Genomic DNA, 27,460 nt, shown 5'->3' on the forward strand with positions numbered 1-27,460 from the left:
ACATGTAAAATTAATGTCAGGACTGAATTTTCCCTATGCTCTTTGAGACTGTCAACACTACAAAGTTAAATGCCTTTTTTAACACTGATTTTGCATCCCTCCATAAATCTTCTAAATTTTTGAAGGTATTAAATTAGAGCAACTCCCTATGTTATTTTATATATCCTTTTTTAAAAATAACAGATCTGTAGATGGTGTACACAGACCCTCAACTCAAAGACAAAGAATCTGAGTACATTCCTTATAACTCTTAAGAAGCAAGGTTTTACTGCAATGTAAAACCTTAGCTTTTAGGGGCAACAAAGTATTTCAGGTAAAACAAATAATCTTTTAGAGAACTGAAATGTTATTATTTTCTTGTATTTCACTTAAGATTTATTTTTTCCAAATCAGGTCTAATTTATGAAAAAGCTTTTGTCAATTCATCACATTTTCTAGTTAATTTTTTTACACTTAGCTTTAGGATCAACTTGCAACAAAATATATATCAGTATTCAATATATGTGGTAGTCTAAATGATCAAATGCCTATGGTTAACTGTATGTTATTCAATGAGCTATTTTTTGATCCAGTTCCAGATTATACTCTGGAGAACATATTCAGCCATCATTTGATTTGTTAGGGGAACTGGAATGCTTGTGGCATTTTCCTCCTCCTTCCACAACTTAAAAACATATTTTCTACCCTCATATGAAATGCTTATTCTCAGTTTTGCTTTACTACTGGTATTACTGTCAGACAAATGCATTTATTTTTATAATTTGTCTGAAATGAGTTTCACATTTGTCCTACTCTGCTTCATGGCAGATAAGCATGTAAGCACTTGTGACAATAACACCACTTTGTTTTCTGTGGAGATAAACTACCTAACTTGTGTTTATCTTTGTCATCTATTTCTAATGCCAGCTACAGCAAATGCTCTGAGAAGAGCTACACTTTGTGCAGCCTTTTCTTTCATCTGGCTAACATCCAACTGTGTTGCTGTAACTTGAGGTGGAAGTTCTGTCTACCACTGACTACTTACACTTGGGCACAAGAAAAGGAGGTAGGGATTCCAATTTAAATTCTGCAGGTTCTATGAGCTGAGGAATTTGACATTTTATGTAAACAAACCTGTCCTCTAAATGAAAAACAAACAAACAAACAAACAAAATACAACCTTGCCCCCAAACTTGGCCTGTTTTTCACACATATAAGTGAATTCCAAAAATCCTAACTTTTTAAATTTCATTACCTCTGGTCCTCTTCTGGATAGCCTAAAATACTATTGCAAACATCAGCTTCTTCACTTGCCACCCATAGTAAATCATTCACAAGGCTTTAATACTAGAATTTTGTTACCACATTCTGTTTTTCACCTCTGTCAACCTTCTCCTTAGCTACCTATCCTTTTCTCCTATTTCCATAATATAAACTTACCAGCTATTCCCTTTTATAATTGCCTGACTTGACTTATTTAATACTGCATAGTGTCACATTGTGACACTTTTCAGGAAGTCTCATTCCTGACCAAGAGGTAATTTTCACTCCTCTTCAACCCTGTCAAAAAAATAAACCTATTTTTATTTGTGGAAAGAGCACTGTTAACATTTTCCACTTTAAACCGGGTACCATAACAAAAAAAACTTATGGATTTCGTTAATTCACCTTTTTTTTTGGCCAAGATGCACTACACACTTCAGTTAATTTCACTGAAGTTTATAAGATGATTCCAATTCAGGATAGACAATGTTTGAACTCTACATATTAAAACTGCTCTAAAAAGAAGCAACTTGAAACATTCACATTTTTATGTGAAGTCTGTCTGTCTTCTGTCAAGTCATTATGTCTTTGACTTACATAGTACATTGAGAAAATAAACACTAATATTTATCACGAAACAGAAAAAACCCATTATTAAACACAAAAAATACATAACCAGAAAAATGCCCCAGGGAAGGCTTTGCTGAGGTCTTCCAAGTCCAATTTTGACTACACTACAAAAAGCAAAAAACGAAAACCAGGCTACTTCTATAGCTAACCTGTAACAAATGTGCCAATTTGCAGAGTGCTCCTTCCTTGCTCCAATAGTAAGTCTCTCTTGTACCTACTTGGACTTCTAGTGCTGCTAATCTTTGAACTGATAGGTCATTTCAGACTGTTACCACACTCACAACTGCAACTGCAGCAAGGGAAGGAAGATTTGTCAGAAAAACTTGAAGGGAAAACCCTGATAAACATCAGTTTCTATTCATTCTTACCGAATGTTTCATTTAGCAAACCTAACAGCTGAGTATCTCCAAAGCCAGTATTTCATTGCCTGTGGCCAGATGTTCCCACTGCCTTTGGAGGAGAAAGGGCTGGGTGTGATAAAGTCTCCTAACTATCCCTCCCAAACAAAGGAACTAATAATCCACTGATACAAGGTTAGGAGCCAAGGGGAGTAGGAAGCTGACTCTGTCAGTGGAAGACACAAACTAACCTGCCATGCTACATTATTATATACCTTATCATCTTTATTGCTTTGGAGATTCTGTTTATTGGTGAGCTACATTTCCAGACCAACCATTACTTAAGGTATGTACTTACTATATAGCAACAGAAAACTTGCTGGTCACCTCTCACCTTAAATTTTAGTTTAAGAGTTGATTCTGCTAAATTCCATCCAAGAAGTTTTGCTACAGCCTCTCAAAGAAAAAAGAATTGTTCTTCTAAGTCTACAGGCATCACTCTGATGGCCCAAACAATCCACCAAGGATCAAATGAAAATGCTCTTGTGTAAGCATGGGTCTGAATTGGCCTTCTCACCAGCTTTAGTGAGCACCAGCAAGACATCTCAGCTGCAACCACAGGCTGTTCACTAGTAACTCACTGTGCTTTTGTTCACTGGAGAATGCTTAATGACATCTAAAATACTGTATCACTGTAATACTGTTGCACTCTGCACAAAACAATCCAACTTCAATACATGCTTACTGTAAAAAAACCTCCAAAACCAACCAAATTTTTACACTATTCTTTCGTTGCATATTTTAACAAAGAATGTGCATTATGAGTTACCTCACAATACACAAAGCAAACAAATTAATTTTAAGACATTAGCTTGTGCCCGTAAGAACTTAAACATTCTAATATACAACTTTTAAGCATGTATTTACTGTATCATTTTAGTATCAGATACCATGTGGAGTTTTTTCTGAAGGTTGCCTTATCAAATTTCAGTGCATTTTTGTCAAATGATAGCGCAGCTGAAGCCAACTGGATGCTCTACAGAATTATGACATACAACAAGACTGCTAGAGGCAAAAAAAAAAATAAAATATAAAAAACCCTAAAAAACCAACCCCAAGTCAGAGAACATATTTGTAAAAAACTATTATTTGGTTACAGCCCTGTAGATCTTCTAGGTCTCTAAGAAAAACACCAGAATACACATGCACCAAAAGAAACCTATAGCATCCTTGCAGCACACTATTTTAATACCTTTATAAACAGGCTTCAATTACTGTAACCAAAAAGACTATTTTAACAGCTGGGATGAGTTATCTATACTGGTCTTCCTTATATGTATATAAAGCCGTCATCATTCCCCCACACAACTGACAGGTTTAGCTATAATTTCATTATGATGCATAATGTGCATTTTTTTTTTGTGTTAGCAGCGTGATTTATATCTGAATATTAGATTTTTCCTTTATGCTTGAATGTTGTTATTGTTACAATTTTACCAAAAACATTAAATCGATTATTCAATTACTTTTCTGCTAAACTTGAGGAAAGGGTCATCAAAGAACCTCTTCTATTAGCAGCAATAATGAAAATACAATCTTAAGATTGGCTGCTGGTTTTCAGCAACTCTGCTGAAATGCAGCACAATTTCAGAAAGTATCCATTTTGAGTACTGAATCAAGGGGCTTTTTTACATTTGGGACGAATTCACCCTAGATACGGTGGAATTCATTCATCAATTAAATCAAAAGGTTTTTTTCCAAATATGCTAATCGAGTACAGAAAGCACTTTCAGGGATTTTATCATAAGATTGAGCCCACAGGCCATTTCAGACTTGGAAGAAATACCAGTGACCACAGACAATGCATGTTCTCTGCCTCCTGCCCAACATAAACACAGCTTGTCAGACTGGATTTTGACACACCAGGCAAAGACAAGGAGCCAAGCATCATCTGTGAAATATTATTATTAGAAATTCTAGGGTTAAATCTCTGGTTTGGGACTAGGTGTCACACTTTCCCAGCACATCTATAATCATCAATCAACAAAGTAAGGACTTTACTGCCAGTAGCCGAAGAACGTTACTGCCACTATCTACAGTAGCTATGGCCCTCAAATAAGAATGTAAAATAAATATGAATAATATAAAAATTAAAAGCATAGAAACAAGTACTGCAAGCAGATACATTTGTTTTTATTTATTTTAGTACCACAAAAAACTTAGGAAATGTGCTAAGCATCTTTTCAGTCGAATTTGCAACAATTAGTATTTTTGAAGGCACATAATTAGAATTACAGGCCAAAAGATTTTTTTTTTTAAGTGGGCAAAAGTATGAATTCTGAACACTTTCTTTTTCAAAATACTTTTAGTGAGAATTTTCATTTCATGGATATGCTGCTTAGGCTACCAACTAGCTGAAAAAACCTGCTCTTTCATGCATTTTCCAAAAAAATCCCACAGGTTGTTATTTTATTTACTTCATCTCTCCCATTAGTTTTACAGAGAAAAGTTTAAACTGTTCAGCACAAATACAGTGTTCACAAACTGCATTCCAGGAGCTTCTATTCACATCCAATGAAACCAAACAAAACAAATACATGTGTCAGAAAACCAGTTTTGAAAAATTTGAGAAAGGAGAAATGAAAATCAAATGTGAGACATTAACTTTCCTTTCAGCAAGTACATAAATACACAGGAGATTTGTGACAGATTATACCAGAAACACTTGAAAATTATTCTGTTTTATTTTGGTTGGTTTTCTTTGCTTTGGTTTTGGGGGTTTTTCTTGTGGTTTTGTTTGTTTGTTTTGGTTATTATTTTATTGCATCAGAAAGCAATAAAATAATTAAGCTGGTCATAAAGTGAACTCAGAGAATATAAGGAAGAATGTAAAAAATAGCAACAACTATAAAGATATCATGTCTGTTTTTGTTTGCCTGCTAAATTACCCCCTTTCAAGATATCCCTCTGTAGCATTAGCCTCAGTATAAACCCTGCTCAAATTCAGGGGCTATGGCTGTGTGACTCAGTGGTAGGTGCTGGGCAGGAACAGAAGATAATAAAGCAAGCTCAGCCTCACTTACTACTGCACCTTCCTGATTTCTAAACATGGATTTCTGTATGTCTCATCAGTTTCTGTAACATAGTAACAAGAGAAACTGCCCCAAAAGGAAAAAAGATAGTGTAGATTACCAGCTTGTAAGGAAAAAAAGGCCAAGAGGAAAGAAAAAGAGAAACAGAACACACCACTGCAAAAACACAAACTGGAACCTTTAAAACAGTTCTGTGTAATATTAATTACTAATACTAGCATTTATATCATCAACAACACTTTAAGTACCAAAACACAAGTCCCATGAAAAAAGTGGCTAATTAAAAATTCACCAACTTCTTGAATATGAAAATGGGAAATCTGACCTTGCTGGACTAAAGTGTGGCTGGAATACAGAGTATGAAACTGCATCCCATTACTGACTTTTCATCTGATGCATTTCTGTGATTATGAGAGATGTGTTTTATAGATGACTGAACAGATCCAATGTGATATTAGACTACTCCTAAATGGAACTTAAAGGAAACACAAGACATCAAGACACAAAGCCAAAAAAGCATATATTCCATCCTTATAGAAAGAACATTACCTAGTGTAGTAACTTTTCCAAAGGCGTATTTGCAAGTGGAATGCAAGAACTTAAGCACCAGAATGACAAAGGTTCCCAACAGAAGGGCAAAAAAAGTACTAACTGCTGATAACAAAGGCAGTTACCCTTTAAAAATTCTAGTAAAAGGCATGTTAAAATCATCTGTTACCTAAGCTGAAATCCTTTTACTTGTAGTGACAGTGTTCTGTAGAAGAAATGAGTCTGCCGATCAAACAGATCAAAAGGAGGACCATCAGCTTAATCAAAAACGTATTAATAATTTAGAATATGCACTTGGGTTTTTAGAAGGGGGCTTCTGAAATCACCAAGGGTCATGGAAACATGAAAGCGGCAGTTTATAAAAAGGGTAACGCATTTTCTAGTGTAACCTTGAGAAAGGTTGAGAAAAACAATACAAGCATGAATGAATGGAGACAGTCCAGTGACCACTGAAAATCAAAAGAAGTCATGATTGCATTCCACTTCAATTTTTTTTCTGTCTAGTACTGAAATCTTCTGGTAGGTGATCATGTGCTTAGATTCAAAGAAGTGACAATCAAAAGAAAAGCTACTGCTTTCTCAGGAGTCAGAGAGAAGCAAGTTTGACAAAACCCAGTAAATATGGCAAGACAGTTCTGAGAAGGCCGTAAGTAGTAATGCTTGCTTGCTATACAAGGAAGCCTCCTGGATGGCAAGATACCTAGGGCTGAATGCTCAGGCTATCTTGGATAAAGTGGCTTCCTCCTTCCAAAACTACTGGCAGAAGACCATGACCTGGGGTCAGTACTGCATCCAGTCTGCTGTTCAAGCATTTAAACAATTGCACGGAGCTGAGAGTGCCCTATTTGCACATGAGAATGGGGACCTACAAACTACATTCTAATCTGAAGCCTATGAACAAATTCTTAACACTTTTATCAGCTGAAACATCAATTAATTTTGTGCATTTTTCTTAGGAGAAGGTACGCGGTGTGCTTGCCCAGGTGGACCCACAAACAGCATGTTGAGTTACTCAGGCTCAGTTGGTTACTCAGACCCCCTAAGCAGTTATACCCTGGTAAAAGGCAAAGTTCAAAAAAACCTCATTTTTCATCTACAATTCTTACTTTTGGAAGGTGACCATCACAACATACACCTGCCTACAGCATGAATTTGTAGCCTTTGTATTTCCTTCTGTTCAGCTACAAGTACTAACCCTGGTGCTAATCTTCTCAGGGGAGAATTATCCCCTATAGCAGTGTGGTAGGAGCAGTCTGATCTGGAACACACTTGTGTCACTAATGTGACAGTCGGATGGATAAGAACTGTTTCTCAGGATAAAATATCTGGGAAACAGGCTGGTGAACAGCGGGTTATGGCCCTCCGCCAGTTCACATGCTAAGACAGCTAACAGACCTTGGACTTCTGGGAAAGGGAAACAGATGTTTCAATTTGCACAGACTGTTTCTCCTTATTTTTTATCCACCACAGCTCTTAATGATGCACTCACTGTCCACTGCATGGGCATAGGGCACCCAGTGAACTCTAACCACTTATAAATTTAAATTAATGCATTACTTCTTTATTTATATTAATGCATGACTTTTTTTTTCTACCAAAATCAAACTAAAAATGCTTTAAGCTATAGTTCCATGATCTGGAAAAATGTTTCTCATTGCATGACGAAAGCAGCTGCACTTAAAATAGAGATATATGTGTAGACATTCTTAAGCTATATCACTGACACTTCAAAAAAATTATTCCATCAATTTTGTTTGATAAACAATTCAACTGACTTAGTACATAATCATTCGTATTAGCAGGAGAGTAAAAGACATTTTAATTAAAACCTAACAGCTTTTTAAAGACAAACTCTTGACACAATAGATGCTCACACCTACTGTCAGCGTGGTTCCTGCCTGAACGAGGGTAGGAAGGAGAAAGAAAAAGAAAAAGCAACGGCTTTACAAACAAAATGTAGCCTGTGGATTACAAGCAAAATAAACTTTATCTAGGCAACACAATGAGACTCTGGTATTTTCTCTTTGTCTTCTAAACACATGATAACAAGGAACAATCATTTAAAAAAACCAATCTCGAACCACAACTGCAGTGTTGTTGAATTCAGAAGCAACCACATTATCATCTCCCTGTCATGCTGGCCAAAATTATAACTGATGGGGGAATGCGGGGGGTGGATATAACAGACTGAAAGCTGGTCTTTTCATGGCTGCTACTGTGCATGGAAAGTTTTCACCCCAATAGACTTTTCACTGCAGAGCAGGGTTCTTTCTCATTGCACTATCACCACTTCATATTCAAAATGTTTCATACTTAGGTTACAATGCAATATAATGATTTCCATTCTAAACCAGGACAAATGCAACATCATGATTTCCATTCTAAACCAGAACAATTTAAGGTTATGAAATTTCTGCTTTTTATTGTTATGAAGATTCTGCTGTAACAAACATGTTTTTCATTTCTCTCTCCACTTCTATTCTGTATTTCTCTATATGAAAATTTTGGAAAGATCAAGTTTTATTCCCCAACAGAATCTTTCATATATTCTGCAGCAGAGAATACGTCTGCTCTTCGACAACATTTTATTTGTAGCTATGCATTATTTAACTGCAGTGAGGATGGGCACTAAAAATCAGAATGTGTATTCTAATGGACAAAATGTATGTGTCAGGAATAATAATTTTTTTCTTTTTTTCTTTCATCCTTTTTTTTTTTTTTCTAATTAAAACTCTTGAGCACAGTATGCATTTTTTTAGCAAGCATTTAATAAAACCTGGTTGGCTTGCTAATTTTCAGAATTCTAAAGGAAGTTCAAGCTGAGCATAAAAAATTTGGTTATATATACAAAACTCCTATAACTAAAAAGGATGTGTCAAGGTTTCAACTTTACCTGATTAGTTACCTTCAAAACTAATTAGGACTTCTGTCAATTCAGCAGAAAGAACCAAAAATATATAACCAAGAAATTATAAATACAGCAAATATTGGTCAAACTTAACACAAGAAAGGACACAGCCATAGCGTGACAGGCACATTCATCTTAGTGAGGAGGAACAAGGAATATTGCTTTATCGCGTTATCCAACTGTGTATGTTTAATCAAATCCATTCTACAATGGATTTCAGCTGGGGCTAATGACTTCAGACTACAGCAAAAACATTCTGTCACACATGTACTAATTTACTCCAACCTGTAATGTATAGCCTACAGCTATAACTCATCATAAATGGCTATAAAGGGAGGATGTCCTCAGGCTACCCTATGTCTGGAGACAACAGATCGCCACCAGCCATCAAAATAAAACTGAAATAACAGAAACTTCACAACACAGATTGCTTCTTTTTCTTCATAAAATCACATTGCTACTACTGAATCAGCCAGCTCCACAGCACAAATCCCACAAGGCATACAGGCACAACTCTTTACAAGAGCAAAGAAAGCCTGCTTTGGTTCCCCCAAAGGTCAAGGAAGCAAGTGATCCCCTTCCACAAGGAGCAAAATGAATAAAACTGGGTCTTCTGTGGATTTACACCTTGCAACTGAACTCATATATGGATATTATGGTTTTTAACTAGCAGTGGATACATTAGCAATGTCTCCCAATGCAAAGCTTTTTTCACAGAAATTAACAGAGAATTAGAATTTGAGATTTCTAGCCATCTGTCAAAACTGACAGAAAATGACCCATGGGATAAATAGCAGGAGGAAAATACAGGCAGACAATGTAATAATTTAAAGCCTTTTCACTTAGGAAATGAGAAAGTTGACTGAAAAGATTATCATTAGAAAGGTATTTTAACCAAAGCTATGAGATTGCTGCATTTTTCTCCCTCTGGAATATGCAAACAGGTACAAGTCCAACCTAATCTGCTACGAAGTATTTCTAAAAAGCAAACTTAAGTCCACCAAAACCATCTCTTATTCTTAAAATTCAGAACGGAGATTGTTTGCACACATCAGCATGGAATCTTACAGGAAAAGTCACTGTATCAATACTACGGTGATTTGAGGGAAACATTACGATTCTCACAGAATATACATGAATAGATGCTAAAAAACCATTTATTCTCTCATTGACTGGGCAAGACCATGAAGAAATAATGCTAATTTCAAAAGCCAGAAGCAAGCATTTGGAATTTGGTAGAAAGTGAGAAAATCAGCATTGCATAAACAAAACTTAAAAGCTTCCCAAAGCCTCTTAAACAGTAATTTAAGAATCGTTTTACAATTGAAGAGGCAAATGAAATTATGCTTTTATTTGAAAAAAAACCAAAACAACCAAACTTCCGAAGAATTACATAGGAATTTCCAGACTTTTACTATTCCTGAGATCTTTACTAATTTCTTTTGGAGTTCTTGAATTCCAATACAAAAGAGAATCCTTTAATGATTCTTAGCCCTCTCTGGAAGATTTGATGGATTTCCATTTCAGTTTATTAATTTCATTATGAATCATTTATTTCTTTTTTTTCTTTCCTGTTCGAAATATGCATTTCAAAATGGAGAAGAAACAGACAATGAACAAAAAGTAAATAATCCTTTTAAGTAATTTCCTTGAATTTTAGTTTCTCCAGCATATGTTCTGGTAAGCAGGTTTTCACAAATTTAAGTATCCTGCATAAACCAGTAAACCCACCTTTGCTCTCCCAAGTAAACTTCAGCAAGCAAAGCCAGGAGAACAAAGGTCTTAGATCAAATAACATAGAAATTTAAGAATTTGAATACAAAACCTCTCAGGTACAAGAAACTATCTAAATAATTGATACAACCAATTCACACATTTTTGAAATCATATCTGCACTATACGCTTGAAGCCTCGGAATTCCAAGCATAACGGAACACCTCACTTTTGGCATGGACACTCTACTGTAACTTATCCTAATCAGTTTCCCAATCCAGTATTTGATATGAACCTTAAATGAAGATTCAAAATCTTACAGCTATGCTTATTGCTATGTATACTAAAAAGAGCAACTACAAAATTCTACATGCTTCTGTAACAAAGACATCATTATAACTGTAACTTTTATACACTCTAGAAAAAGGGAAGTGTTTTGTTTTAGTTCACCAAGGGAAATGACAACAAAGCAAGCACAAGGGTGGCTAGTATTCATAATGAGACCCATAAATAAAGGAAATTATGTGCACAGTTATTCATAAGGTACTTTTCCTCCTTTTGTTTACCATCCTGTAAAGTTCCGCTCATGAAAAAAAACAGGAAGAGAGGAAAAGGCTGAAGCAGTCAAGACCGTCGCTGCTGCTGTAGCATTAGTTTTGTAAGGACTAGAAAAACAGTATTAAGTAAAAAATGTCTAAACCATCTACCTTTCTTGAATACATTCAGTGGCTTGCACACAACGCAACAGAAAGCTATTCAAATGCTGCACTTAAAAAATTCCTCCCAAAAATTCAAGTTTCAAAACATATTTAGATTTTCAAAATTAACAGCTCATAAAAAGTGCAAGATAACCATCATGTGTGACAAATGGAGACAAATTTAAATAGTATGAAAATAATGCCCTCTGCAAGAAATATACGGCAGAATAGTTGGTTAAAGTTAATTGAGAAGACAACCAGTTACAACAAACAATTAAAGCAACCCCCAACTCTCTAGTCAATTTAAATGATCCTTATATGAAAAGTGAATTACCTCCATTGAGATTCGTCTGTGTATCCGGTTTCTGAGACAAACTCCTGTGGGAGACTGAACTTCATCAGATGACGTTCCAGAAGCTTGGTCACTTTCCCCATCCGACCCCATTTTCAAATTTTCATGAACAATATCTTAAAAATAATCCAAATAATTGAAAATAGTTAAACAGCAATGCCTCAAACAGCTCTTTTGTATAGATGGAAAAAAACTGAATCATTACTGTGCACTGAGTTACACAGCAGAGTCAAAGACTCATCACAGCCATGGCAGTCCTGATACATACTTTTTATGACTCAGTAATAACCACAAAATGAACAGGATTACTTTATAGGAATTCTACGCAAACTTACTTGAACTGCTGCAAAACTCCACTTTCCAAAACGAAAGACACACATTCCAATCCCAGTTGTAATTCCGAAAAGCCATCGCCCCCTCCCAGCTTCAGTTCCTAAAATCCCTCAGTACCCCTTCTCTTTTAGCTGCTCTTGGACATACAACATTGCTGAGAATAATTAACATTTTCAAATCAGACTACCTAATGCTGGTAACCTAAATGTATCATCAGAAAGCTTTAAAGCCCTACCAAGAGGTATAGTAGTATTTTCAGAAATGGCAAATACATAAACTTCAAATATAAAATCCCCTGGCACCCATGTGTGAAGTCAGGGGATGTATTATAACCATCAAAATCAAGGTCCACAACATACAAGTGCATTCAGTAGAAGACTTACTTTTAAGAGCCATTAAGTGGTATTTGTGGCATTATGGAGGAATTTACCTAACTGCTTGAGTTATGCGATGCAGGACCTTCATGTCAACTGAAACTGTTAATTTTTACACAATCCTTAAGATTCCTGCACATAAAAGCTTATGCAAATTGTATGTACAGATACATATATACATTGCTGTTAAGAACCAAAGGATTTTTCAGACTTTGGAGACAAACACTGTAGTGAACAAAGGAAAGTCAAGGCAGTGTCATTATAGCATAAAGAGCCAAATGATTTGCAAAAGGACACAAGGGAAAGTGGTCATGCAAGTAATTCACTATGAGTAATGCTCCATCATCAACTTCAAAATAACTGAATTCCAAAATTACTCCAGAAATTAAATACCTATACATATAAAGTAGGTGCTTCAAAAGAAACCAGTCTCCCTGCTGTCTTCTGATCCTTGTTAGAAATCATTATCTTCTACAAGGTGTAAAAGAACCTGAGGAACAACTAAAAATCCCAGAACTCTATCCCAAAAAAATGATAATATTAGCTAAACACACAGAGATCAATTCAGCTTTACCACCAATACACCTGAAAGTATTTAACATTTGCAAAGCAGTACAGTAAATTTAAAATGCCCCCCAAAACCAAAAGAGAAACTGCAAGTTCCATCAACAAGCAAGAAAATTGGATTTTCTGGGGAAAAAAAGCACCATTAGGGCGATGTTTTGTTATCTGCAGATCTCCTAAAATATTTGTCTAGCTTGGCTTACATAGAATAATGCACACTTCAAAGGAACAAATTCTTCCTCAGTACAAACAATTTCCTTTTATGGAAAACAGAATGGATATAAAAAGAAAGATTAATTTATAAGTTATTAGCAACACATATTTTAACTCAGAATACTGTAATTAAACACAAACAAAGCATGCATCTCATGCACAAAGCAAATTTTCCAGCAATGATGCAGATTTATATTGTCTTTCTATTAAAAATCCACACTGAATCAGAATTTTCCCTGCAAGTCATACTCAGATTTGGACTAAATTTAAAAAAAAATAATCTGCACTCCTTATATATTAAGCAAACTTCTGATTTCAAACAAGCTAAATACTCATCAGTGCTTCTAAAAGCATGCCAATTTGAACCACATGAAAAGATTTTCAGAAAATGGTTCCTAAAGATCAGCCTTAGCTTTGAACCTAAGCAGAAAAAATGTGACTCTCTTTTGCTAAGTCTCTAAGAAATGTCTTATTCTCTGTAGTGACTTGACAGCTATCTTTTTAAAAATCTCTAACAAACTGTGGAAAATTAATTTTATTAATATAAAGGCGTTATTGAAAACACTACTTGCAGCAAAGCTGCTATGCCAGCACTGTTATATCTGGTATAATAGCACACTCAGCATACCATTTCTTTAATAAAAACCCCTCTTTTAAAATACTTTTCTGAGAGGTCATGTAATCCAATTTAGCAATTACAGCTCTTTAGATTCTGTTAGTAAAACGAAGTGTAACAGCTACGGACAATTGTTCCCCAATCTATTTATCCTCATGTTAAAACAAGCCCATTGGTTGGGACGCAAAGTCTACTTTCTTTATGGAAGCTAGGCAAGGCCCAGTTATCTCAGCAATCTCACAAAATAAAAACCGACAAAATTAAAGTAGTACTGCATTTTAAGCCATAGTGCAATTACATAATTTCTTTTTCAGAGAGAATGATACTTCAAATAAAGTAATTATGGGACTAATACTGTCATATTTTCATACTGAATTAATAAAAGCATTTGTATTATGAAATTACTAGTAAAAAAGACAACTGGAAATGCAATGCTCAGAACTACACAGAGCACCTTAGCTGACAAAGATAATTCTTCTTGTACTAAGATCGCCTATGTAATAACATACAACTAAGCACTATTTAAAGAACTAGTACCACACACCCATATACTTGGGACAGATAATGTAGCTGCAAGAAGATTCTGTTCTTTATAAATCAGGAATGTGAAGACAAAGAGGGTCTGTACCATTCAAGTCTAAAAATGCAGTATTTCAGACTTATATTATATGCTGATTTGAATACCACTGTGATATGATTAATTCTGGTAAGTCTGGATAAGCCACATACCCAGAACCAAGAAGGTTTATGCAGGATACTGGCTGGAGGAAGCAAAAATGGATCATTAGGCACATGCAGTTCCAATAGGCTAAATACCCAACTGCTCCTATCTATAAGGGTTTGCAGATGTTTTAATTATTTTCTAAACAGATATAATTGTAAGCTTTTTAAAAATAACTTGACTGTGCTATCATCTGGTATAAATGCATCCTTTTATTTGATTCAATTAAAAAGGCATTAGTAGAGCCTTATGTTCATTATTTTAATGGCATAAACCCCAGACTAAGGCATTAACCCAGACATTTTAATCATTTTTACACAGGTGCACAATGATGTTTAAATAAGCAATGACGAAAACCATGCAAATATTTCCCTAATTTCTCTAAGCCTTTCTATAGACAAGTTTACCTGCATGGAAGCTTGCTTGCATAGTCTTCAGAGGTTTTAATCATTCAATAATGTATTGAATTGCTTTCACTGCAATACCAAGCCATTCTCTTACATAGGTATTTATTTTAATGTACTCCACATATCTTATTAAATAACCAGAATGGCAATGTAATGAAAAGCTAGGTGCAGATGACTACAATATAACAGGGAAACTACAGAAGTACATTTAAAGGAAAAGGCTGTCCTCATTTCTGCTGCGAGGAATGCACCATGGAAGAAATTAATACAGGGAACCTGTGGTGCAGCTAATGAGAACTCCTCCAAGTGAGCCATAATCAAAGTCACTAATTAGTACTGAGTCAGACTGCATGATCTTTCCACCTTACTTCAAATTATTACAAAAACAATCATGTGACTTGCATAACGGATTTCTTCCACGGTGCACTTTTCCAAAGCTTACTTTTCTATGAAGAGGCTACACTGCACGATTAATTTCAGTGATAATATAATTTAAACTGAGGAAGGCCATAGTGAGAAATTGCCTTTGCCATTACCATTACTGAACTGTGAAAGCTGTATGGAAACATCATTCCTTTCAAATAATATTTATGACAATTAAACAAAACTTCTCCATAACTGTTATCAACACAACTGGCAAAAGCAAGGATTAACTCTCTCCGGCTGTTACTGCAGTTCACCAGCAGGGCCAGCTTCAGTTAGCTCTGCACATTCCACGAGCCTCTCCAGAGGTGATGTTAATATAAATATGGAACAAGGACAGCTGGATTTGTTCTGCATTCAGCCAGGTCAGGTCCAAAAAAAGTTTATTACCTCTGGCTTCATCATGGACTGCAGCAGCTAAATGCTTCCAGAGGTACAAGACTGTAGAAGCTGCACAGATAGAAGTGAACTAAAAAAAAATCTATCCGCTAAACCCGCATTTAGTAGTTTCACAATATGGTCCGAAAATCACTTCTATTATTTAAAATCATCCTGGTAACTGAATACTGAATATAGAAATTGCTAAATTTTTTTTAAAAGGCATAGCTCAAAATTTTTCTCCTTACACAGCATTTTACAAAACATAAAGCTAATACAGAATTTCCAAGCAGAAATTATTTTTAAAGTATTTTGGCATTTCATGCATTATCACAACTGCAGAAACTCAAGTTCAGTGCTCAAAAAGCAAATGAAACTCCAAAATCCTCCTGGGCTTCTCAATCAATTTTTATAGTGATAGTCTCATTCAAACACAGGCAGCATGAAGATGCACTTGTGGCAGGCTCAATTTAATCTGGTTTTCTTTAACGCAATAACCATCCTTTACCTCCCGTGATTTTGTATTTCAAGGATATCTTTCTGATACCACTTTTCTACCTTGGAAATAGAGGAAAAACTGTAAAGGAAAGAAGGTGGATGAAGAAAGCAAAAGAAAGTCTCACGCAGTGTAGCATATTTGACTGTTTTGTTTCTGATGTCATTATCCCAACAGGGAAAACCTCAGCTTCCTGATGAGCAATAACCATTCTCATATGGCAGGAACAAAAGAAAGAAAGATGTGAAAAAGGATCAGAAAGAGGAATTATGATTGCATATACATGTACTACTGTTTTCTACTACTAGATAACATGCACAAGTAGCTTGTATTTCCATCAAATAAGGAGTTTAAAAAAAGGCATTATCATATCCAAAGCAAAAAAGATGTGTTTAACATAGATATACAGAGCAACCAGGCCCAGTGGAAAGTGTCCCTGCCCATGGCAGAGAGGTTGTAACTAAGTGATCCTCTGAGGTCCCTTCCAACCCAAACCATTGTGTTATTCCACAATACACTCTGTACGTACATCTATTCCATACTACTTAAAAAATTACAAATTGTTGTTAAGGGCAACACAAGTGAGAGAGTATGGGCATCCCTGTACTCAAACACATCTTTGCTTCTCCTGTACTTAGTTTACATATACCCAGTTTGACAAATAACCCATAAAGACTACATATTCAGATAAACGCAGATTTCTGTAACTACATTTTTTTTAAACTCTCTTTAACTGTTAGATTCTTGGCAACTTAACTAGAGCTTGGTTTGACAAAAATGAAAAAGCAAATACTGTCTACAGGACTTGAGTGAAATCAGAAAATGATAGAGTAGTCAAACAGTGCATACTAAAACCTGTTTTCTTGTGCGATAGCAACAGCTGCTAGAGTAAAGTCAAAAAGATATACTTCTTTTTTCAGTTGGAATGGTAACTCAAGCAGTAAAAAGGGATTTTTTTGAACATGATGAGTGGTATTACACCAGAGGAGGATATAAGTGGTTTGACTACTATCTTGAAGACTCATAGCTTAATCTCAAAGATCAGTTTATCACACTTCTAAAGGAGGGCAGGAGATTGAAAAAATTATAAAAACTCCAATTAAGCTGTGACTTGCTCTCATTTTTTAGTATCAATTAATTAAGCATAATTTAAGATAACATAAAAGCAGGATAAAACATTAATAGTGACTGGAGGCAGCAACATGACAAATTACTGGAAGAAGAAAAAATATTTCATAACTTATTTGCTTCACAGAAGCACAAATATAGCTCAGGACCACAACAAAAAGATAATTATAGTTGAGTGCCTTAATTTGTCACTGAAAAAACCATTTTTTTTCCCAAGAATAATGAGAATACAGCAGTTCTTTTAAAATTCCGCATATAGGATGATTATCCTCTGTTTTTTTCATATTAAATTTATTGTACATCTTGCCAATGCTTAACTGACATGGATACATTGTTTCCTTGCAAAGTACTAAGAAAGAATATTTTGTTACTTTTGCAACTGTTAAAGTTGTAAAAAATTATAGTGTGTTTTCTGTGTGCTCTTCTAATTGCTTTCTTCCTGAAAATCTTAAGAGACATTCAGTGCCTTAAGAACAAATTTCTTGAACTCCAGAAAAAATTACTGCACTCAGGGATTTATTAAAGAAATAAGAGTATCTGTACCTCATGCTATGAATCAATACCAACATCATTTTTCACAGAAAAATTAATTGAAACAAACAATGTAGGAAATTACCTAATCTGCTCCCATTTCTGGGCATTGCCATGAAAGAGCCGAGGCTGCCCCCTATGACGCTGTGTGGTCTCCGTAAAGGGGGCTTCTTGAAAGATCCCGTGTATTGGTGGAGAAATGAGTGCATGCTGTGAGACGTTGGAGGCCTGCCATTCTTCACAATAGGCTCTACAGTTCACAAGGATCAAAATATTCATTGCCACAAGCAAGGAGGATTGTCAGGAACATGCCAGAAGAAAAAAAAAAAAAAAAAAAGAAAGAAGAAAAAGAGTTAGTAAACAGGAAATCACCAGTCTGGTAAAATTATCTTTCATGCTAACAGCAGACCACCATACTATGGCCATTTCTCTATCAACAAAGAAGTACACAATATGGCATTAAGTGCTATCCAAACTTAATTTTACTAAATCCTGTCACTCTGCTGGACAAGTAACTGCCCTGAATATACAGCCTTAGAACGTCAATACAACAATGTAATTATTTTCTTCTGTCTTACTGCACAATGTTTCAACTTTACTTTTAAACAGGACAGCTGCTAGATCAACTAGGATGAGCAAATTCAACGATAAGCCTTTGAAAGAATCTCCCTCTCAAAATTCTTACTAACACCAAAGCCTTGCCATTGGAGATCTTTAGAAGAAACCATACCTGTCTATACCTCCCAGAGCTGTCATGCCATAATTAAGGTTATTAGCTTACACAGTATAAAAAAAAAATTAAGCATTCAATTTTTTATTTTGGCTTTCTACTGGTTTGTGTTTCAGATGGTTCACAGAGATTTTTTTTTTAAAGTTATCATCATTGATAAGCACTTTCTAAAAGAATGAAGCGTTGGAAATTTTTAAATTGCATTTACAAGTGTGAGCAGTATTTGGGTATTCATGTTTCCTCAGCAACCTGACTCCTCACACATGGACTAGCCCTCAAGGATAGACATGGTCCTAGAAGCAGGCTAACTCTGAAAACATGAGGGGTTTTTTTACCCCCAAAAGAAGCAGAACAGATGCCCATTTGCATTGACTGTCACGACAGTGGACTCAGCAGAACCACCAATGAAGTCATTTATACAAGAAAATAAAGATTAAATACTCTCACTTCAGCAAACAAGATCAGAGTCATCTGGCAGCTACATGCAAGCACTCTCCCTATACTAGGAAAAAGAACAGAAGCTATGCCCAAAGAACAGTTGAATTCAAGTAATTTTGTTTTTCCACTAATTGATTCTTATTAACATTGCAGATTCATGTTTGATATTAATCAGAAGACAGAAAAGGCAGCAGCCACACACTGAGCAACCACAATGTGAATGTTACTGAATGGAGCAGCACCCACTGGAGCCACTGCTCCCAGGGTGTGCTCAGAGCTTCACTCATGCCTCTTGGGACAGGGAGCAGTGTGGGATGCTATTTCATCACTCCACCTTATATACCCACATGCAGGGATCCCAAAATCTTGCTTTCCCTTCCAAAAAAGGGGAGTAAGAATAATATAGCTAGGAGAACATATTTTATGGAAAGCAGAATTTCAATGGTAAAGGAAAGGAAAGGAAAAGCAACAAATGCCTAATAACCTAAGGAAAACAGGATCCTGAAGGGAACATATACAAAAATCTTCTAGATACATTATTATGATTAGTCTGAAGCGGAGACAGAAGTACACAGACAGAATTACCCAAGGACAGGTCAATGACCCTAAGAAATAATTATGCAAGGAATTTTTGCATATAAACATGAACAACACAGTGAGACAAAAAAACCAAAAAGCATTAACTCATCTGCTGCAGGGAAAAAGCCCAAAAAAACCCTGGGGAAAAAATATGCTGCAGACCAAAAACAGAAAGGACATGTCAGCACTGTTACAAACCTGCCTGCATCCTATCATTAGCATCTTTCATAAACACAGCATTGGAGTGGGTGAACATGAGGAAAAATACACCATACATCTGTGTATATGTTTGTAAAGTATGACCAGGGTCTTCAAACCTCAGCATATCTCTGTCCCAAATGCTCATTTCTGTTCTAATCCTTTGCATCACTCTTTTGTTTTAAGAGTGGTACCAGCTTCCTTGTTGCATGCCTTTAACAGCAGATTTATCCTAGGGCAGCAAGCAGCAAATCCCTCATCAATTTTTAACAGAATCTATTACTACTTCCACATGACAGGACACAGGTTCACATTCAGCACAACTACTCCTTTTGAAAAGGTAGCATTGGCTTTTTGCTTTCCAACTTTCTCGCTAATTTTATTTGAATTTGATTAACTTTGTAGTCTAAACACCTCACACTGAGTTTACATGCACTGGTGAACAAATGAATAGTACCTTGTGCGTTATGGCTTTTGTCTACTCATGCTAAAAGCAATCTGCCTTCGTGAACAGTGCAGTATGCAAAAGAGGCCAGAATTTATGAATACATCAAATGTCTGTGTAGAGATTGAGTTTTATGTCCATTACTAACATAACAGTGTGATGCACAGAGATGATTGAAAATATCTGTTTTCCTCATGGCACTTGTAAATTTGTATGTATTTCACAAGTCAAAACAAAATTCCTAAAATATCCTAACACTTGCAAAGTTCAGCTCAAATACAGGGATAAATACAGATCATATTAATAAATAAATTTATACAAAAATGAAAGATAAATGGTTGATAAAGATCCAATTATACAGAAATAACTTTTGTCATCACAGGCAACTATTACCTTCCTTTGGTGTCCTAAGTACTGTACTAAATTGTGAAGCCCATTATAAAACTTTGCAACAATAATTTAGGTCAAGTAGTAGGACAGGCATAACTACTGGCAGACAATGAAGTGAAGGTTACAGAAACACTCACATGGCACCGTGTTTCTGACTAAGACAAGTATTAATACTACTTGCTTATAAGCGGAGGTTTAAAATCCTGATACATGTTAATTTACAAAAAGGAGGGATTGTACAGCATGTGATGGTATAACACATGGGATTACATTTTGCAAAGTATATTTGTTATAAACAATTCAGCGTGCATTGCTGTATGCTAGGAGCTTCTGAAGAAACAGTTGCATCAATTCTGCATTATGTTATCTCCTCCCTGCACTGTGACAGCAGCAGCCAAGAGCTGGAACAAATATTGAAAATGATCAAGCAAACCTTTACTAGAAATTAATTTACAAGACCGTTTATGACAGTTTTCCTGCATTTATGAGATACAAGAGTTAAATAAAGTCCTTTTGAAAAAACTATTCAACTCTCTCTCTCTCCCCAGACTCACAAGTATTTCTTTTGAAGTTATAATTTAATTCACATCAATTTTTCCAGAATTATTAATGCGTTGATCACTATATTTAAAGTACAATATGGCAGTTTTAAGATGCAAGTTTGGTCAACTGTCTGGCCTTGAATAAAATGCGTCTAAACTGTAAAAGTTATATGCCTTTACTACATATATCTATAAAAAATGCTTCTTGTTATTTTATTTCTGTGATTATAGCTTTGATTCGTCTTCAAAAAATGTTTCCCCTATATAAAACTCATAAACGTATCTTACTTTAGTGTCACTGTACTTGGTAAATATAACTCAGTAACCACATGCTGCTGTTGGTTTAATACTCAGCTACAGGCAAAATGAATGATGGAAATTAAAAGATGAGTAAAAAAATCACTAAAAAATTCAATGTGTAAGTGTGTGGATCTACTGCATTTTGAGATCATGCCCAAATCTGGTATTCCTCTCTCATGCAGATTACAATAGTAGAAGCATGACACAACCCACAGACTCACTGCAAGGCTGAAGAGGGCACCTGGGAATCCCCTGCATCCACCACCTCCTCCAGCACAGGAGTGAAAAAGCCAGTCATGGCAGGTTGTATACTGCACACAAAATGATTCTTATGTGGAAACTCCCTGCCACAGGATGCTAAAACTATCCAAACTTGCAACAGTCAAATGGAGATTGAACGAGCAATCTGCTCAGGGTTACTATCCACACAGAGACTTGCCTAGTTCAGTAAGTCTCAGAGCTAGAAACTGATACAGTACACTGGGGAAATGATGCTGTACTTTGGGCTCTAATCTTGGACTTGTCCTCAAATGTCATCCTCAGAGACTGGAGAACAGACAGGCAGAACTCCAGCTGTCCTTACAGCACAAGACTTCTGCAGCACCTGGGCACTTCACTTGTGTTGGCTGTTGCTGGCACAACCATTCCAGTAAGGGTCTTATGAACCATTTATCTCCAGCGCTCTTTCCTCAACCTACTCTATAATGTGTAACTCTAAACTGATAAAACAAACTGATATGGAAAACAAGCTGAAACAGAGACTTCTCAGTGGCTCTTCTTAGATTTTATTTCATCAGTTGTTATTATATTCCCTTCTTATTTTGGTTACAACATCATGTAATCTTAGACTCATCTTCCAAGGAATGCCATTTCAGTGCTTTAATTTCTTAGGCAGCCTACTAAGCTATCATGCAAATCTAGTCCTTCAGTGGGAAAGAAGTTAAAAAACTTTCTCAATGAGAATATTTATAAATATACTCATGTACAGGATGACCACACAGTTTTCTTTTCATTGTCCATGAACAATTCTTACAATAGACACCCTTTAAAAAAGAACATCCACATATGCACATGAGTTTTATATCTATAAAAACGCACATCCCTTATTTTAAATGCCACATCCATGTTATCTCATTTAAGTGTGCACCTTCAGCAAGGGTTAAAATTGAGCAATGCATGGTGACTGTGCACTGCTGCATTGCTCGATGTTAAAGTTTGGTGAGGGCTGAGCTAACCCTTAATATAATTTGGATAATTTTCTTGTACTTCTCACAGTCTGTCTTTCAAACCTCTGTTGCTACTGCCATGACCCAAAATAAATACAACAGCACCGTTCAAAGAAAATACTGCTCAAAATACAATCAGTCTTGCTTAATAATGGTTGAAGAGTTGCTGGATCATGAAATGTTTTAGAATACACACACCTATTTTAAGAAAACATTGTATCCAGTGAGGTACCACTGCTTTATGACGTTTGAAATAATTCCACCACCAATGCTAACAAACACACAAAACCAGAAAACAACTCAAATGAACCACTGAAATAATTCAATTGTGAAGTGGCATAAATATATGTTTGAATGTAAGTGGAGCTGATTTTTTTTTAACTTCATAATAATGAAAACTGGCAGTCAAGTAGAACAGCAGTGTATATAACCAAGAAACCTGTCCGAGGAATTAACTAAACCCAACAATTTTACAAAGATGCCTCCTCTTCCTCCTTTAACTGCAATTTAAATTAACTGAAAACCTTGACCTGAAATTATTCCTGAGTTAAGCAATTTTTCAATTAATCCACAATGTTTCTTTTCCTCGTCCATCTATGATAACAAAGACCCACACTACCACTTTCTTTCCTGTGCTGGATTTACTTAACTGGATTTACTTAAGCTGAGCTCCAGAGAGCCTGCAGAACTGCCTGGCATTTCTTTGCACAGTCTCAGCAACTGACATACTGTCACACATCAGTCAGCTGGTGGATTAAAGAGAGAAAGTGTTTTCATCAGGAATGTAAATGCATTTTAAAACACTTTTTATGAATATATATTATCACATACTCAACTAAGTCTGCTGAAGAAGCTGTTGTAAAGAAGCCCTTTTTTCTTCAAAAAATTTAGAATGTAAGCAGGTGAATTTCTGATATTATAGAATTGGCATGCTGCACTGTGTATTTAATTACACTGCTGTAAGGCAGTCAGACCCACTCACTAAAATTAGTTGATTTCAGGTGACAGCTTCCATAGAAGATACATTTAAATAACCCAAAGCAGCAATACGCTTGCTATATATGTACTCTCCAGGAGCTGGATGAGGAACCCTATGAAATACTGTGTATTTATAGATTATTTTACGGGGTTGTTTCCTTGGATTCTGTTATGTGATACCCAGGAAAATATTAAGTCATTCTAAAAACAGAGCAACCACTCAATACCATCTAAACCAGTACTTTTCATTAAACAATTAGATAAAATCCTCAAACTACTGAATATTGCAATTTTAAAAATTTGGCAAAACTTCAAGGGATTATTCCCATTGCTCAAATGAATCCATTTGAGTAGAGCAGTCATTCCAGAACAAATGTTCTTCACCTGCACAACACAAGGCAAAAAAATATTGGTAGAACATTTGAAAAAATATGCTAATATAATCCTGAAGAAACACAGTTATCAACTTCCTCCAAGAAATGAAGCACCTCAATTATTAAAATGGCAGTGTAAGGTCCTATAAACCTTTATTTTTAATTTAGGACAGAAAGGACAGAAATTTTTCTGTCTGTTTGAACTACAAAAACAAACTACAAATACACAAGGCAAAGAATGACATCAAGACATCTAAAAAACACTATAGAAAGCCTTTCAAAGTTACTTCATGCAGAGTGAGGTTTTGCCTCCAGTCTGGGTATGAAAACAATAAAGATGACAATCAAGTGAAATATATTCAAACCCAAAACCCTGTCTTTAAGATTTATTTATTTCATACTGCTCAGAAGATAATTCTCAGATAATATTTTTGGTCATCAGAACCTGTACTGAAACATATGCATGGTAGTTCTGTACCTCAAATCACATTAAGCACACACCATCAGTTTAAAACCGTAACTGCAGAAGGCATCACACTACACCAAATCCTTCACAAAAATATTCCAGCTACAATTTAATTCAATGCGAGTCAATACCACAGCCAAGATACAAGTATCCCTGGCTTCTATCCTTGCATTCACACAGACAATCTCAATGCAAACATCTCTGAGACCAAGCTGCCAACCAAACCAGAGAACAGAGGATCTGGCTCTTTTTTGCCCTACTTTCAGAAACAGTGTTGGCTAGTTACGTGTATTTTACTTTTCTGTACTTAACGACTCCACCCAAATACCATTTGAAAAACATCTCTGCATATTCATCAGTGAGCCTACACTACCAGAAATCTGGAGTATTTAGAGAGTCCACTTCTGCATCTAAACATTATGTTCCCTGCCAAGTTTGTATTCTGCTTCTAAGGAAACACTTAGGAGTGGACAAAGCCCCCACACAGCCCTCCAAGACTATGGGTCTCTGCAGCATGCTTTCAGGCACTGAATTTTCATGCTCATTTCACTTTATAAGCACTTCCACATATGAACAGAGCCTCTAGGTATTGTGGGAAGAAGCAAATTAAAACAGAAGGGAAGAAAGAACACTATGTTGTGCAGCATACGTGGGATGGAGAAACCATACTGAACAGTAATAACACAAAAGGATGCAGACCACAGCACAGAAGGGTACATACAGACCATAATAAAAACATTGCCAGTACAGTGTAAGGGACAGTACAAGGATCAGTGTTTAGCTGTGACAGCTACCAATTACTCACAGTAGTCTGTAGCTCTAGAATGAGCTCTAGCAGTTCTGGGTATTTCTTCTCCCCCTACTCACCCACATCTTCATACTGATACTTTCCTCCAACATCAACAGAGAAATTTTACCAATTTATAACCAGTAAGCATTTCTGTGCTCATATTTTCAATTCAAGAACACTGTCTTGAAAATATGTTGCAACACACTGTTTTCCTTCCACACTCAAGGAATTACACATAGCAGATGGAATGGGAATTTCTCAGCTCTGTTGAGGATGACATGAAATGATTAAAACTACAAAGGCGCTTGGATGTTCTGAGACAGTATCGCAATGTGTTAATTTTTATAAACATTCATCCCTCTTATCAGAGTATTAACTAGTCATTAATGCCTTAAACCTAAAAAACACTTACGCACTTTACCGTAGCTGATCCTTCCATTATTACTCACACCTGTAAAATTACAAAAAAATTATGCAAGTGTTCATGAGACTGGATCCTATGATCACATCACTGAGATAAAAGAGACCAAATGGAGATAAGTATTATTTTACAAATTCATGTAGCCATTTCTATCAGAATGTCACCTTTTTTTGTTTATTATGTACATGTGTATTTATCTGTACCAAAAAACCAACAAAATAAATGCTTTCCAAGTTACTTATTAATTAATGCAAGAGCTGTGGCTGTATTTTGGAATGCATCTTGCAATTATTCTTAAAAGCATGCTTGGAGTTTGTGATGGTGCATTTCATAATATTAGACAATACAGCCACATTTTTTGCTTTCACTAGAGATCATATGTGTTTGAAGTATTTGCATAAATTTTACACTTAATTAGGCATTAAATATGCATGATCTGGATGTTACTTCTAGCCAAATTTCATTAGTATGTTATTGCCAAAGAAAAATTTCATGGGCAAATTTAGTTGTCAACTCCTACAAATTACCATTTAATATTGTTAATACTAATCAAAATACATATATTAAGGTAAAATATAGAATTAAAAAAGCAAGCATTGTTAGTATGAAAAATTAAAAATAAACAACAAATCCACCTAATTGGTTTTTATGTTGAAACACCAGAGACCAAGAAAAGCTTTTGTCCTTAGATGAAAGACTAGCCTGAAGTATCCTTCATACAGTCCACAGTTCATAAGGCTTCAGATATATTATTAGGTATTTCACTGGTCCCTCTATTTTTATGGTTTATGACCTGATTTGGCAGTGCTTCCTCACCCAGAAGCCAATTATGATGAACATAATTTGTATGAAAGATTAAATTATATATAGGTTTCTGGTCACTAAATAATTTGATGGTGTTCCAAAAAACCCAAACCCAATGATTATTCTATATTCAGTGCAACAGCTCTGCGCTACTGCATTGAACAATATGGGTTGATCCCTGCTAATCCCATTTTGCTGCTCATGGATGAGTGATGCATACTGAGATTGTACTGACATCACACGATGAAGGAGGCTGTGTATTAAATGAGACTGCATACAAAAGGGTAGCTGATACAGTGGTACCAATGCACTGCAAAGAAATCAAAAGTTATGGATCTATTTTTGTGGCCGTGAACTGCAAATGGGACAATTTGTTCTACATTAGGAGTACTGTTCTTTGAATCTTGAAACAACCCACTCAAAACTGGAGCTAATGACAAGGTGGGCCTCTGGATTGGAGCTGCAGTTAACTTGAAATCACAGGCAATTGTTTTGCGAGAAAAAACATTTGGCAGGGGGCTGAACAACACAGGTTATTGCAAGGTGACCATAAGGAAAGGTCCCTAATACTATGTACAAGTGATCCACATCTGGAATGGCAGTGCTGAACTGCAACTTATAATAAAGATTTTTACAGAATATATATATATATTTGTATAAATACTTTTATATATAAGTATTTCATAGGATATAAATCAGTATAAATCAGATGGAGATAAGTCTGGATTCTTGGTCAGCACAGATGTGGTTTTCTATGGACACAGTCTCTACAATCTCCATATCCCTGTAACACAGCTATTTCCCAGGAAGGAAAAAAACTAGCATGTATAAAATTATAACCCTCAGTGAACACAGCCATCAGTATGGAAAGACAGGAGACAAGATGAGCGATTTGCTAGAAAGAAAAAGTTAAAACAAAAGAATTGGACAATAAAAATGGAATTAAATTCTGCTGTAAAGGCCTTCAGCATTCAGGATCTAGTCTTGCCTTCTGACCTGAAACGTACAGTTTCAGTCCCCTTCAATTCTTATTTCCCAAGTTCATGATCTAATGCTTGAAAATGAAGCACATA

At 35.7% G+C, this 27,460-nt stretch overlaps 1 protein-coding gene across 4 annotated transcripts in view; it reads right to left on the reverse strand.

Moving 5' to 3' along the window:
- The window catches only part of CDK17 (cyclin dependent kinase 17), a 90,324-nt gene that overhangs the window by 23,364 nt on the left and 39,500 nt on the right, over positions 1-27,460 (reverse strand). For 2 of the 4 annotated variants that reach the window (XM_038154792.1, XM_038154793.1), the window contains exons 3-5: positions 25,575-25,613; positions 17,792-17,956; positions 11,505-11,638 (exon numbers count right to left, since the gene is read on the reverse strand). In XM_038154792.1, the coding sequence (XP_038010720.1) occupies positions 11,505-11,638; positions 17,792-17,956; positions 25,575-25,613 (338 nt within the window). The remainder of the gene's footprint in view (positions 1-11,504; positions 11,639-17,791; positions 17,957-25,574; positions 25,614-27,460) is intronic. The other 2 variants (XM_038154795.1, XM_038154794.1) reach the window with 2 other exon arrangements.

This window comes from Motacilla alba, chromosome 1A, assembly GCF_015832195.1.
Source record: "Motacilla alba alba isolate MOTALB_02 chromosome 1A, Motacilla_alba_V1.0_pri, whole genome shotgun sequence".
In the NCBI taxonomy this organism is placed as follows: Eukaryota; Metazoa; Chordata; class Aves; order Passeriformes; family Motacillidae; genus Motacilla; species Motacilla alba.